Source organism: Equus quagga, chromosome 8 (assembly GCF_021613505.1).
Source record: "Equus quagga isolate Etosha38 chromosome 8, UCLA_HA_Equagga_1.0, whole genome shotgun sequence".
Classification (NCBI taxonomy): Eukaryota; Metazoa; Chordata; class Mammalia; order Perissodactyla; family Equidae; genus Equus; species Equus quagga.
In genome coordinates this window covers 66,556,505-66,571,490 of record NC_060274.1, presented here as the reverse complement: position 1 = coordinate 66,571,490, position 14,986 = coordinate 66,556,505, and the positions used below count along the sequence as shown (strand labels likewise).

General features: G+C 36.2%; 1 protein-coding gene across 1 annotated transcript in view; it reads right to left on the bottom strand.

The window, feature by feature from the left end:
- The window catches only part of GLCCI1 (glucocorticoid induced 1), a 102,356-nt gene that overhangs the window by 86,177 nt on the left and 1,193 nt on the right, over nt 1–14,986 (bottom strand). Inside the window, exon 2 of the mRNA XM_046669424.1 lies at nt 14,818–14,976. Coding sequence (XP_046525380.1) covers nt 14,818–14,976 — 159 coding nt within the window. The remainder of the gene's footprint in view (nt 1–14,817; nt 14,977–14,986) is intronic.

The following is a 14,986-nucleotide window of genomic DNA, read 5'->3' as shown; positions in this document are numbered from 1 at the left end:
TAGATGGTAACAAGACCAGCAAGAAGGTAGAGAGCATGAGCAAAACATCCAAATACAGTTATAATGATATTTTAAAATATCTGTATATGTGAAGTTGCAGAATGTAAGGATCACGTCTGGTTTACCTTGCTGTACACAAGCACCACCTGTAAGAACACCCAGTCCAGTCAGCAGAAATGCAGTAGCTATACCTTTCAATGCTTGTTTCAACTTTGAATTTAAATACCAACATAATCTTCTGCTCAAAAATCACAAAGCCAATTCCAGCAGAGAAAATGATCACACGTTAGTTAAGAAAATTAAACTGCAGTTAACTAGACTGTCATTCAAAACTATGTTAGATGATTCAGAGAAGGGAATTTATATTCAAACTGATTAATTAGTTTCTCTAAACCCTCCAACAAACTTATTTTTACCAAGTAACCCTGAAGGAAACAGTTTAGTTAAAGAATTCAGCATTTAAGATATGCCTCCAGGAAGGAAATATAATGGTAATATCATAAATAGATTTCCCCATAATCACAAAGAAGAGGTTCAGAATTATGTCTAGTTAGATGTCCTTTGGTTTTCTTTCATATGATATAAGCAAAATCCCTAAGTCACTACCACTCAGTATATTAAAATTACTTAGAAGATTACGAAAAGATGACCATGAATCTCTACTCTACATGGACAAAGAATCAGGAGCCAGTGATTATCTAATGATCGCTGAGAAACAAAGGTGAACTTAAGGGCCTTGTCTCTCTTACACACACCCCCCATACAAACACACACACACCTATATTGTGTAGACTTTAGGAATAAACGATTAGTTGGCCAATTAATTTCTTGGTCCTTAAATACATACAGAAACTTTAAGTTAAAATCAGCCTGAAGGAATATTTAATTATAAACAGAATCATAATCCACAGCATTAATCATATGTCTAGTCTAATTAAGCTTACTTACTGCTTTGTCCTCCTGACATTAATAACAGTAGAAAGTTGTGTGAAAGTTTTTCACGCAGGAAGAAATACTTCCTCCATGGAGCTCGTTAGGAACAGCTTACCAGAAAATTATAACTGAAATAATAACTTCTTTTTATAAGGACAAAATATTCCAGAAAAAGCCTTGGAATATTTATATATTTTAAAAGCATACCTTTCCACAGAGAAATATGAGAAAAAAAATCATTAGCACAGGAGTTCTTTCCCTTTAAGGGGTTATTTAAATACCAAATTTCTTAGACTCTCTAAACTCAGACTAGAAAGGGAATGGAAAAGATCTATTCATGTTCATTTATAACAACTTCTTAGGATATTAGTTAATTCTGCTAAATGTCAGTAGAACATTTTATGCAGCAATGAGAAATCACACTATTCAGTAATATGTTATTACAACCTCAGACGAACCCGAACCTTGTGTAACTGACTTCCTAAAAAGTTTGTGTAAATAACACGTTGGTAAATTGAATACTTTTACTTGCACATAAGTTAGAAATTCTCTAAAGTAAATAACCACCCCAAAATCTGCTCTACAGTTTAAAATTTTTACATTATAATGAAGTATAAATTAATATGTAATTTACATTCTCCTTACTTGGAGCTTAGTATAATCATGGTCTGTAAGAGACTATAGGGGCCAGTCCCATGGCCTAGTGGTGAAGTTAACATGCTCCGCCTCGGTGGCCCAGGGTTTCGCTGGTTCAGATCCTGAGAGCGGACATGACACCGCTTGTCAAGCCATGCTGAGGGGAAGTCCCACATGCCACAACTAGAAGGATCTACAACTATGCACTGGGGGGCTTTGGGAAGGAGAACAAGGGGACAAAAAAGAGAAGATTGGCAACAGATGTTAGCTCAGGTGCCAATCTTTAGGGGAAAAAGACTATAAAACATTTAGATTTTTAATTGAAAAAGCCCACCAAATTGTGAGCATGCTGGTTTACGTTTCTCTAAATATAACAGCTTCAGAAGCTGATTCCATGAAGCCTCACTAGACCAAAATTTACATAACAGAACTCTAAACGTAACTCAGAAACTCACTCTTTAGAAATGTATCTTCCATCTTTCAAAATGTGGACTGTCCTTACATCATTCATCTTTGTCCCACCTATTTCTACCAGCACAAGCACCCAGCTCCTATTTTATGTCAAAGTCTCAATCAGAACTTTTCCAAGCTTACACACTAGTGAACGATAGGCCCTAAATGAAAATAAAGGCCATCAGTTACCTAAACCATTAGGCATTTTAGAAAACGGCCAACATAAGTATATCTATTAATTTTCATCTTTGTCAGATATTTATAGGACTACATGCCATAATAATCACTGTTTAGTGATTTGAACCCAGCTACATATATAGCTAAAACAGAAATCTCTATGTAAATTCCACATAAGGATTTAACAAACATTTACTGCAGAGCCTTCAAAGCATCAGACATCGTGCTGGATGCTGGAATGCTAACAACAACAAGGTGCTTTTTGGTGAAGCATGCATATCCACCAAAATTACCCTGAAAAGGGTTACAGAAACATTAAGATGGGTTAAGACAGATGAAAAATCATAACTAAACTGTCAAAACCTCTAGAATTGCTGTATTAACTATGGGAATAATACAATGAGTCTAATCAAAGATTCAGCTACTATATATTTACTTCCTTTTACGTTTTGAGGCATTTAATTCAAAAACGGAGTAATATTTAAAAATGAGCAAAATAAATATTAACAATAATTTATTTCATTACTTTTCCTATGCCTTTCTATTTCCTAAAATTCTTACATGCAATTTTAAATGGTTTATTATATGTTTATATTCATGGGCTATAAGCTTTTCTTCAATGTTCCATACGTAATATATTAAAAAAAAAAATTCAGAAAATGATTCACCTAGCATCTGTTCTACCATGAGATTAAGTGTAGTATTTATTTCAGCAAATAGGAATATCTGTATAAAGATGTTATTTTCTGACTACATGGCTTAATACAAAGTAGAATAGGGCAACTGTCCTAAAGACTAACTAACATAACTCAATAGGAATACTAAAGGCTATAATGCTAATAATTCTTTAAGGTAAAAACTACAAATAGATAAAAATTGAAAACAAGTACATTCTGAGTAAATTTATTATCTAATAAAGATAAGTCACTGTACATTCAACCAAGATAGCAAGTAAATGTTAATACAACATATGAAAAGCTTATTTTCTATTCTAGCTCAGTAATAGCAGATATTTAGTCAAAGCAAATCCCACTCATCTCAATAGCCTCAGAGGGCACCACTATCCAGGTACTACTACACAACATTATTACTTTATTATTATTACTACATTTCTATACAAGAAGGCACATCCAACAATAAAGTTCAGAAATCTGAGAGGATGTATGTGTATGAGTGTGCAGAGAAAGCAAAGTGTCAATAACATCATTATGCTAGGCCAAACTATAGCAGAATATTATAATATGTCTAGGCAGCAATATAACTTAGACCGAGATATATTACAGAAGCTACAGGATGAAGCTCCCTAAGCTTCATTTAATGAAAGAAAAACACATATAAACAGAGTATTTGGTATGCAAAAAAGAACACTAAAAACCTCAACCTAACTAACACAGGTAAACACAGAAACATAATAATTCATATATGAAGTCCAAAGCTCTGAGAAAATAGTGGTTCAAATTTTTTGCAGATTTTTTTTTAAAGATTTTATTTTTTCCTTTTTCTCCCCAAAGCCCCCCGGTACATAGTTGTATATTCTTCGTTGTGAGTCCTTCTAGTTGTGGCATGTGGGACGCTGCCTCAGCATGGTTTGATGAGCAGTGCCATGTCCGCGCCCAGGATTCAAACCAACGAAACACTGGGCCGCCTGAAGCGGTGCGCGCGAACTTAAACACTCGGCCACGGGGCCAGCCCCAAATTTTTTGCAGATTTTAAATAAACTGACCTTGTTGAGAAATACGAATTTGAGCACACCAACTGCACCTAGAATATGCATTCTGTAAGGGTCAAATAGAATCCCTCAGACATAGTAGGGATTCAATAAATATTTCTTGTGCGGAGGAGGGAGAAAATCCATTAGTTTTACTCAGCAACATACTACCCACAATTGTACAATACCTGAAAGAAACGTGTCTTGAATGAATGAATAGTTACCACTGAAACTACATTAAAGCTACACTAATCTTTGGCCATGTTAACCAAAAAGAGAAGGGGTCAGCAAATGCAACTGACTGAACCAGGTGTTTTCAAATGGGCCACTTTGGCATGGAAAGAATGAATGGGATTTTAAAATAAGTGTTTTTAAGCTATCTGATCAAAATATTGCAGAATACTGTAGGTTTTTCAAAAACCTACTTCTGAGCACAGTCTAACTCCCCAATTTTATAATACTAATGAAACTGCATTTAGCAATGTTTGCTAACTCCTGTTTAGTAAGTAGTAGACATTTAAATCACCTGACTTTAAGCAGGCAAAGGACAGATGATTCTTTTCAGGGTGATGCCTCAGATTACCTTCAAAAATACTTCAAAAGAAAGAAAATGACATTGTCACAGAACTCTCAAAGGTATCATAAATATACTTTGTTTACAAACTATCAGTTAATATATAAACAAATCTATATTTTACTATGATCTTTTTGAACCTTCATGGAAAGATCACAAGTCTACATGAGAATAGCAAAGTCTTTTATGGCTAGACCTGATGAAACCCTGAGCAATTGACCTTTACTAGTTTTAATTATTTTCTAAGATACAAACATTACTTCACTAATTCAATTTATAACTGATGTATTTAACTAGAAGAGTAAATATAATTACAGAAGAAATCTCATGAGAAACTTTATCCATCACTTAGACTGTATATAACATTTTTAGTATCATAATAATCAAGGTATTTCTAATGTTACTTATGAAAGGACTCATGTTCCACATTGACTATTAAGAGAGCTTAGAGTAAGCACAAGTGACACTCAAAAAATGCCAAAACGCCTGAAAGAAATTATTAAAATGGAGATTGAAATCTCTTTTCTACATCACATCAGCAAACATAAAAAACTGACAGCACAAGCAGGTGTAAATTGAGAAGATAGTTCACCTTGTTTTGCCATCAGAGTGATATATAAAAAGATACTATTTTGAATGCTGCTAAAATATCAAAGGATAGTAAAAGTAAAGAATCATAATGGTAGGGTTGAATGGAGCCTTATGATGCTTTATTATAATGTAAAGCTTACACTGTCAAATATGAAAATACAAAAGACCTTATTCTACGCAGATTTTGAGATTTCAGGTGAAAGGTAGTTTTAAAAAGTTAAATCTAAATTCTGTCTTAACAAAGTGGTAAGTCCTTTAAGGACCAGGAGGAAGGCCTACTGATGGGATAATAAGGTTCGGAAGCGCTATGACATTCTTATACGCATACCTGAGGCTTGAATCACTGCGAATACTGCAGCTGTTTTAAGTTCTGTGGACCCTAGAGGCTAGTCCCATTTAGCTTTCTCTTCACACAACCCCCTAATGCTATTTTTGGCCTTTCATGACTTAATTGTATAAGCAATGGGACAATCCATTGTGTATGCCTTTCTGGCCCCAATTAATTGGGTTCCAAAACTAACTTTCAGCTAACTTGAAGGCGGAATTCAGAGAGTTACATGGGCCTTCTAGACCCTCTGTGCGTGCTGCCTGACTTTGGGCAAATTATTTAACTTCTCAAGATGTCACTTCCTTATCTGTGAAGAAAGGTTATAAGAGTTCTCTACATTGGGCTCCAGTGAAGACTAGTGGCTGACATAAAAGCTCAACAAATTATAACTAATTTTATTAAAAATCATCTAGTCTATACAGTGCTATAATAATCAAAACAATATGGTACTGGCACAAAAACAGACACAGAGATCAAAGGACCAAAGCAGAGAGCCCAGAAATAGACCCACGCACATACACTCAACTAATCTTTGACAAGGGTGCCAAGAATACACAATGGGAAAAGGATAGTCTCTTCAATAAATGGTGTTGGGAAAACTGGATATCCATGTGAAAAAAATGAAACTTACACCATACACAAAATTAACTCGAAATGGATTAGAGACTTAAATATAAGACATGAAACCAGAAAATTCCTAGAAGAAAATACAGGAAAAAGGCTCCCTGACATAAGTCTTGACAATGATGTTTTGGATGTGACACCAAAAGCAAAAATAAACAAGTGGGATTACATCAAACTAAACAGCTTTTGCACAGCAAAGGAAACCATAACAAAAAGAAAAGGCAAGCTATGAAACGGAAGAAAATATCTGCAATCCATACATCTGATAGGGAGTTAATATCCAAAATTTGAAAGCACCCATAAAACTCAATAGCAGAAAAAGAAATAACCCAGTTAAAAAATGGGCAAAGGATCTGAATAGACGTTTTTCCAAAGAAGAGATATAAATGGCCAACAGGTACACAAAAAGGTGCTCAACATCACTAATTATCAGTGAAATGCAAATTAAAACCACAATGAGATATCACCTCACATCTGTTAGAATGGCTATTATCAGCAAGACAAGAGATAAGCGTCACCTCACTGAGGATGTAGAGAAACGGTAACCCTTGCACACCGTTGGTGGGAATGTAAACTGGTGCAGCCACTATGGAAAACAGTATGGAGATTCCCCAAAAAATTAAAAATACAACTATCACATGATCCAGCAATCCCACTTCTAGGTATATATCCAAAGGAAATGAAATCAGTATCCTGAAGAGGTATCTGCTCTCCTGTTTTCAATGCAGCAGCAGTCACAAGAGCTATGATATGGAAACAACAGAAGTGTCCGCTGATGGAGGAATGGATAAATGTGATACATATACATATTCGTATACATACACACACACACACACACACACACACACACAGGAATATCACATAGCCTTAAAAAAGAAGGAGATCCTGCCATTGGCAACAACATAGAAGAATTTGGAGGACACTGTGTTAAGTGACATAAGCCAGACACAGAAAAACAAGTACTGTAAGATCTCACTTACATGTGGAATCTAAAAAAATTGAATTCATAGAAGGAGAGAGTAGAATGGTGGTTGCCAGGGGCTGGCAGGGTAGAGGTAAATGGGGAGATGCTAGTCAAAGGGTACAAACTTGCAGTTATAAGATGAATAAGTTCTGGAGATCTAATGTATAGCACACTGACTATAGTTAATATTACTGTATTGCATACTTGAAATTTGCTAAGAGTAGATCTTAAGTGTTCTCATCATACACCAAAAAAAAAGGTAATTATGTGAGGTGACAGATGTGTTAAATAGCCTGACTGTAGTAATCATCTCACTATGTATATATATATATATATATATATACACCAAATTATCACCTTGTACACCTTAAACATATACAATTTTTATTCATCAATTATACATCAGTAAAGCTGCGGAGAAAATGTCAAAAAAGAATGATTATTATCTATCTAGTTTAATAAATTTACTTTCTTTCAATAGCAGAATCTTTTCCCTACCCAATCAAACTCTTAAAAATCCTACTACTCTCATTTTCAAGAGAGAAAAATAAGATACGAGAAGTTAGTGATTTGCTATAAGTCAAATGTTAAAACTGGAAACAGAACCTAAGTCTCTCGACTCCAAATCTAATATTTTCCAGTATACCATTTTGTTTCTAAGACTCTTTTATGGAACCATTTCGAAAATACTCTCTTTGATCTTTAACTTGCAATTCTAGAGAAAAGAGCCATGTTACCCTACCAAGGAATAATGTAGCCACACATTGCTTCATTTCACCTTCATCAGAAAAAAGACAATCCCAAAAGCAAATGTACAGCATCAGTTATAAGGCAACTCTAGTTGTCAGTCAGTGCTCACTCAATCTTACATTCAATACTATCTATAGTAATCATTTTATTAGGTATATAATAGGCCTTAATAAAACTAATTAAGCCACAGAGTTCATTTATGTCTTGTTTGTTCTGCTTAAGAAAACAATTGTATAATAATTTTATAAAATGTTTCACAAAATAGTTAACTTTTTAGTAATGTAAAAGTTAAAATTAGCTAAATGGACTATTCACGAAAGTTCTACCTGTGGCCATACTGGCTAAATAAGGAGCTATTACTGTCAGTAGTTGGTAGGTATTTGATCTTTAGTAACACCAGGCAGCAAGGTGTCGCAGTTTTTGCCTTCTTGTTATGAAACACATTCAGATCTTTAGTGGATTTCTTAATTCTAATAACTTGGAAGACAATTTTGGACACTGACCTTACTACCCAGTAACAAGTGTCACTAGTTTCTTTAACTCATTCTCATTTTTGCTGAGCCACCATTAAGGTGTGCACCATGGTAGCACTTCATTAAGTTACAAACATACAGAGTTCAAACACACAAATTGCAGTGATGACTGTTAGGTCTTGGGAGGGCCTGATTAACCTGGCACCACTTGCTGGGACAATCACTTTGAGACCAAGCTTTCTGCTTAGTTATTCCTGAACTATTCATCAGTTTACCACCACCATGTATAACTGACTTTTTTCATTTTTTAATCAATAGCCAAGTTTTTCTCTTTCCTTTTTTTTCTCCTCCCCAAAGCCCCAGTGCACAGTTGTATATCCTGGTTGTAAGTCATTCTAGCTCCATGTGAGCTGCCACCACAGCATGGCAACTGACAAATGGGTGGTGTGGTTCCACGATCGGGAAACAAATCTGGGCCGCCCAAGCAGCAAGTACTGCACTTGAACCACTGGCCATCAGGGCTGGCTCTACAACTAACTTTTAATGTTCATGAAGAAAAGTATTTCTGCTCAATATGATTCAAGAACACAGACTCTAGACATAAGGAGGGCCAGACAATCAAGTTCATATCCTTGAGCCCTTAGGAACAAGGACTTCTCACTCTCTGACTTGGTCTCTCTCTCTCTCTCTCTCTCTCTCACACACACACACACACACACACTTTTATGTAAGAAACAAATGGGGAAATATGACCAATCCATCCATATTCTATTTCAGTTACATTCACCATCCTAGGTCTTACATTTCTAGACATTCTGAAAATGTCAAAGCCTTTCCCGGCACCGCATAATAGTTCTGTGGCAACAATAGAAAACCTATTCTTTAGAATTCTTTTAGCTCAAAAATCACAGCTGATCATCAACATCAGAGTCTTTTTGAATTAGGAGCTACAGGATTGTCTTGTGGAATGAACACTGGATCTTGAATCAGATTTGCATTTCAAATCCACTCTCAATGAATGAAAGTATACACTGCCTTATATATAGTAAGCACTCAAATTTTTTTTCCTTTCTACCTACAAATAGACAAAATAATATAGGGGAAGTTACTGAGGTATTCATGAACTTCCCTCCTCCTGCTATTTGCCTCAATAACACTCACTTGAAATAAACAATACTGCTTAAAGGTATCTGCCATGTTTGTTCCTGATAAAATGAAATACTAGAAAAGTATTTTTCCATAATTTGTTCATAATATAAGTAAAATCCTTATTTTCTTCACAATTACTACTAGTTCATTATAATTTGTTTTACAGAATAAGCACGAATCTTATTCTTCTAGAATCAGCTAGATGATGGGTACAGTCATGGCCAGTTCCAGGGGTCCAGAAGAAGGGTAGAGGGAAAGAGAGGTGGCTTCTGGCTTTTCCATGAGTTCCTTAGGCTTTCTGTGTCAAGAATGAGTAGTGTTCTCTCTTTCCTCCACCTACTTTTGGTAAACTCAGAGACCATCATCAGTTAGCTAAGTTCAAGCTCTTTTTAAAATAAACAGTATACAGGACAGAAACAACATCAGTGATTTGGGTTTTTTGACATTTAATAAGAGAACAAAATTATATACTCAAGACAAAAGACAACAGTGCTAGGCACAGACCCAGGACAGGTGTTGTGGAAAAGCCTAGCTCAGTGATGCCTAGGAATTTCAAGTTCCAGAGAAAAGGCAGAACTAAAATTAAGAATAACAAAGTCATTAGTATATACTCCTTGGCAGATTATTAGCTAGATGTGAAAGTTTTGATAAAACAGGCTTTTAGAAAATTTTTAAATTTCAGACTGAAGAAAAACCTATTAGCCATTTGTTGAACACTGCCATTTATTTTCACTGTTATTCATTGCCATGAAGCCCAAGTATTCCTTTGTTTTCTTACTCACATTTAGTCCACATTATCACAAATAAAATACAAATCACAAGGATGCCATTACCCTTCAACATTTCCCTGACATATAAATGCAAATTTGCATTAAATCCTTCAAGAAATGTACAGTTCAGTGAATGAAGTATCTTTCCATAAAAAGTACTGTAAATAATGAAATAATTGTTAGTTCAATACACACAAAACTTTACATACAGTTAAACTGACCTAGGTGCTTTTATGTATCTTAGATATACAATATTCAGTATGTATAGCATAATAGTTACTTGAGAAGAATATAATCTCTGAATATATGACACTAATTTAAAAACAACTTCTATAAACTCACTTATCTATTTTGCTATTCACCCACTGATCCAGAAATTTTACACACCATAAATGATGGGAAAAGTTAGATACATAAATAATGAATGTTGCTGATACTTAGTGTAGTTCTCAAAGGCTAAAAACCTTTTCCAAAAATCAATATTTGAAACCTGTTGCTTTAGATAAAGAAGCCAAAACTTTAACTATTTTCGCTCTAGTACAGGAAAGCTTTGAAACAAGTTCCTCTATGCGCTCTAAGAAAGTTAATTTTAAAAAAGGGGGACAGGAGGAGGACCTTAATTTCCAAGAATATCAGCCTAAAAAGTAACTTTATAGGATGACAATGTCTGAGTAACTTTAAAAGCAAGAGAAAAATAGTAATTAAAAATGCTGGCATTCCACAAACCTAGTAGAGCATAAAAATGATTCTAAAAGGGAAACGTAATGAAAAGATAAAAAACTGAAAGCAAATTAATTGATTAAAACAGACGCACATACACATTGCATGCAGTCATTCAACATTATACGCTGGCTAGCCTTGTATTTTCTTTTAAAACATAATCATAACTTCTTAATGTATAAACCAATAAGGCTCTCAAGATACTCACAAAAAATTCTAATTAAATTTCGCTCCAGAGTAATAATCTGTTAGAGTATTAGGCCTAAATAAATCTGTTATTAAATCAGGACTCAACGCATGCTATTTTCCATAGCAGGAGCTATATAAATGACAAGCCCTTCCATGTTTTTGTTACTAGATTTGGTACACTTAAAAATAAGCAGTATTCCGCATCCAGAGTACTCTGATGCAACTGTTTTTATAGAATCTGTCATTCATCCTAATATTCAGTCTTTACAAAAAAACCCACAAGAGGATTTGCAATTGTTACTATCTTGCACAGTAAAACTGTGAGTATTTGTTCTGTTTTTAAATCCATAGGTTTTGCTCTACGAGGTTTAAGAACTTTATTATATCTTCTTTTGGTTGTTACTAATGACTTTAGCTTAAAGATCATTAATTTTAACATTAACATCCTGCTATATTCTCATTTGAGTTGTTCTATTTATCTCAAAGGTAGACTTTATGTATTACCATCACAAAAAAATATCTATTTGCATAATACTTTATGATTTTACATCTATTACAAACACATCACAGGGAGCCTGAGGACACATTCAGCAGCTTGTCATTCACCACTTCAAGATCCTTCAGAACCAAACAAGGGGGAGGGTGACATTTTGCTAATGGAAGAAGTAAAGAATGAATATAAATAAGAAACCTTGAAGTTTTAAAACTATAAAAAATTTTAAAAATATAAACAAAAATATGATCCAAATGCACAAACAAGATGGTTTCAATTTGTAAAACTCCATGTCCTCCATATAGAGTAAGGTGTTTGGAGATTTATGTATCTCCTATTACGATACCTATTTAAATTATCTAAAACTGCTACAAAAAAACAGGAAATGATTATCTTCTTGCTGGATTTTATAAATTAATATCCTATTAAAATTGATTGCACTTATTTACAGAATTCAGCTTTTCCTCAGCCTTGCAAAGTAATTTGAGTATTTCCTTATTACTCTAGCCTTAACCCTATAAGTATGCATATTAAGAATGTTTAAGAGGGACATAATAAAGATCTAACATGTTTAGAAATTACGTTGTTTCATAATTTCCTGGTAAGACAATTACAAAGAAAATTGTTTAAAGCTTTTATATTTTGTTCCATAACCACCAGAGCAGATAAAAAATACTGAATGCTCAGTTATGTCACCTCTAGTCCAAATGCTCATAGCAGTTAAAGCTTTTTGTAAACAATATGCCTCTATACTAAATACATATCCCTTGAGCCAATTAATTTAACATTTTCTAATGTAGTTTCAAATGCAGACTAACACCATCTTACACACACACACACACACACAGAGAAGTGTGCAGAAAGGGAAGGAGATGGAGAGAGCAAGAAATGGAGCACGTTGTTGTTTTTCATTCATGCAGTATAGTGATGTCAGTGTCTGCAGCAGCAGCAGCAGGAACCTTGACCTGTGGAGGCTAAAATCCACTGAAGTCAGAACCTTACAGAATTCAAAAGAAACTGAGTAGATAATCATTGGAAAAATTGTTCAGCTGTTCATAGTATGAATTTTAAATGGCTAAGTAAGACAGAATAGATTAGTTGTACAGTTTTAATTTGGGTAGAGAGGAGCAAGGCGGGATGTGGAGAAGTAACAAAAAGGTAATATAATCAGAGAACTGGGGTCAGAAGAGCCTGCATTCAAAATCACTTCAATGTAAGAAACTGACAAAATCACCTGGTGTTAGAAACAGCAGAAAAGCCTCTTCCATTCCCAACAGAAGCTGATGATGCAAATCTGTCTGCTGCACAACCAGACTCAGAAAAGCGTTTTCATCATGATTGCATTAAAATTGCATTAAACTCGGATGTGCCATACTACAACAAAGAGGATAGTTTAAGCCTGATCACAAATTTCATTAAAACTACTTAATGATGGACCATGTAATTCCTAAGCAATGAAAGGCTTTTTTGTAGGACGCCGAAAAACAAGTTGTACTATGATCTGTTGTAAGATGTTAGTGTTTATCAACAAAAGGGGAGGAGGTGCTAGATAGCCATTATACTGTTGCAGCAATTGCTGAACTACTCTTACTCTGCCCAAAAAATCCTCTGTATACAATCTGTGTGCAATGCTTATTTTATGGCTCTTACATTAGTCCCTAAAAGAAAATCCCAAAACCCAAATCTATGCACTGTTGAAGCTAAATCAGTCAAAATATATGTAACTGCTGCCTTCTTTTCCTTCTGTTGCCTCTCATTTCATATAGCTCTAGAAACTGTGCAAGGGAGTTGCATATGGCATTAATCTGTTAGAAAATGGTGGCCTTTTCTATAAAATACAGCCAAAGATGTGTGTTCAGTCGTGGTCATTATTAGGGCGATCACGTTGTTTTCATTCATTCATTCAGGATTTGCTGGAGGATGTCAGTTTCTGCAGCAGCTGGCTTGACCTGGGGGAGGAGTGGGGGAGCAAATTCCTCCTGATGCATACAGATTACAGGATGTATTTCTTGGTGCTCAAGTACACATCCCAATGCACTATATCCTACCCTGCCTCACCATCAAGTGGTATGAAAACAAGTGCCTCAGCAACACGCTAATTACAGGTCAGAAATAGTAAAACAAAAACACTAAAACTGCGATCTATCATAACACAATCACTCTCTCCAGGTCTAAGACCTTCATCAAGAAAACTCCATTAAAAAAATTTCCCATACCACATAAACACTGTACAGAGCTCACAGTGTTTCCCTTCCAAGCAGAGATTTTTTCCACTCAGTACGATCGGTTCTATCCACAATGCAGCAGCAGCAGCAGCATCTGTAGCTCTAGCCTGGTATCTAGTAATATTAGCTACTCCACTCTCCCTGATGAACTTTAAGTCCCTGTTTTGGCTCATCTTCCTCTTCTCTCCCAGGACTCAACTAGATCATGCACTGTGTCCCTAGACATAAACAAAACCAAACTAAAACAGAAAACATTAAGGGAAGCCGACAGCATCCACCAGCTCACCGTTACCTTTGACACCTAACAAAAAAGAAACTTGAGATCCTTTAACAGCTCAACTGAACTGTTAAGTGTACTTAAAAATGGAAGGAAAAAGTGAGCACATTCCACAAACAGGGCTTCCGAAATTCACCATGAAAATCTTGAGTTGGGAAACCGTTTCCAGCGCAGTACTGCTCCGATGCATATGACTATATAAAGTAGAGAAGAGGGAGACCGAAAAAACAGAAACAAAAAAAACACCATACACTTCAATTGCACATCCAAAACTGTCCCGCTACACATCCAACAGACATCCTTACATCATAACTAATGCACTATCCCTCCAAAAAAGAAATAGAAATTCTCCCGGCGGTCACGGACAAGTTAGGAACTTTGTAGGAAAGCACAAAGGGGCTGTAGAGACTACAACCTCCACCTTATCAGCTGCCAGAGAGTTTGTGTGAGTGTTTTTTTAAGTGTTTCACCCAGCTCCTCCTTCCCCCGCTACAAACTGCAAACACAGGAGTGAGCTAATCAGCTCTCAAACCGAAAAACCCTTCGATGCAGGCGAGTGATGGAAGAGAAAATCTGCGGGGCGGCATGAGGGTCAAATAAAAGTTGCTTTCCAGTCCGCTCCTCCAAGCCCCGCAGCGAGCGCAGGGGTGAGATTCCCAAAGCCACTTTCACACCTTCGAGAATGCACTAGCAAAGAGAAGCCGGAGAGGCTGCCGTTTCCACGGAGGGCACCGTCGGGGAGACGCAGCCCGTGAGGACGGACGGAAGGGTTGGGCTCGCTACCTCTGCACACGGGCGAGCCGGGGCTCCGTCTCTCAGGTGAGTTGCTCCTCCGGTGGCTCTCCGGGGACCGTCTCGGGCGGCCCTTGGTCCGCGGCGCCTGCTCGGTCGGGGCCGCGGCCGGCGGCGGCGTCGGGCTGGGCGGGCTGGGGCCGCGGGCCGCGCCGGGCCC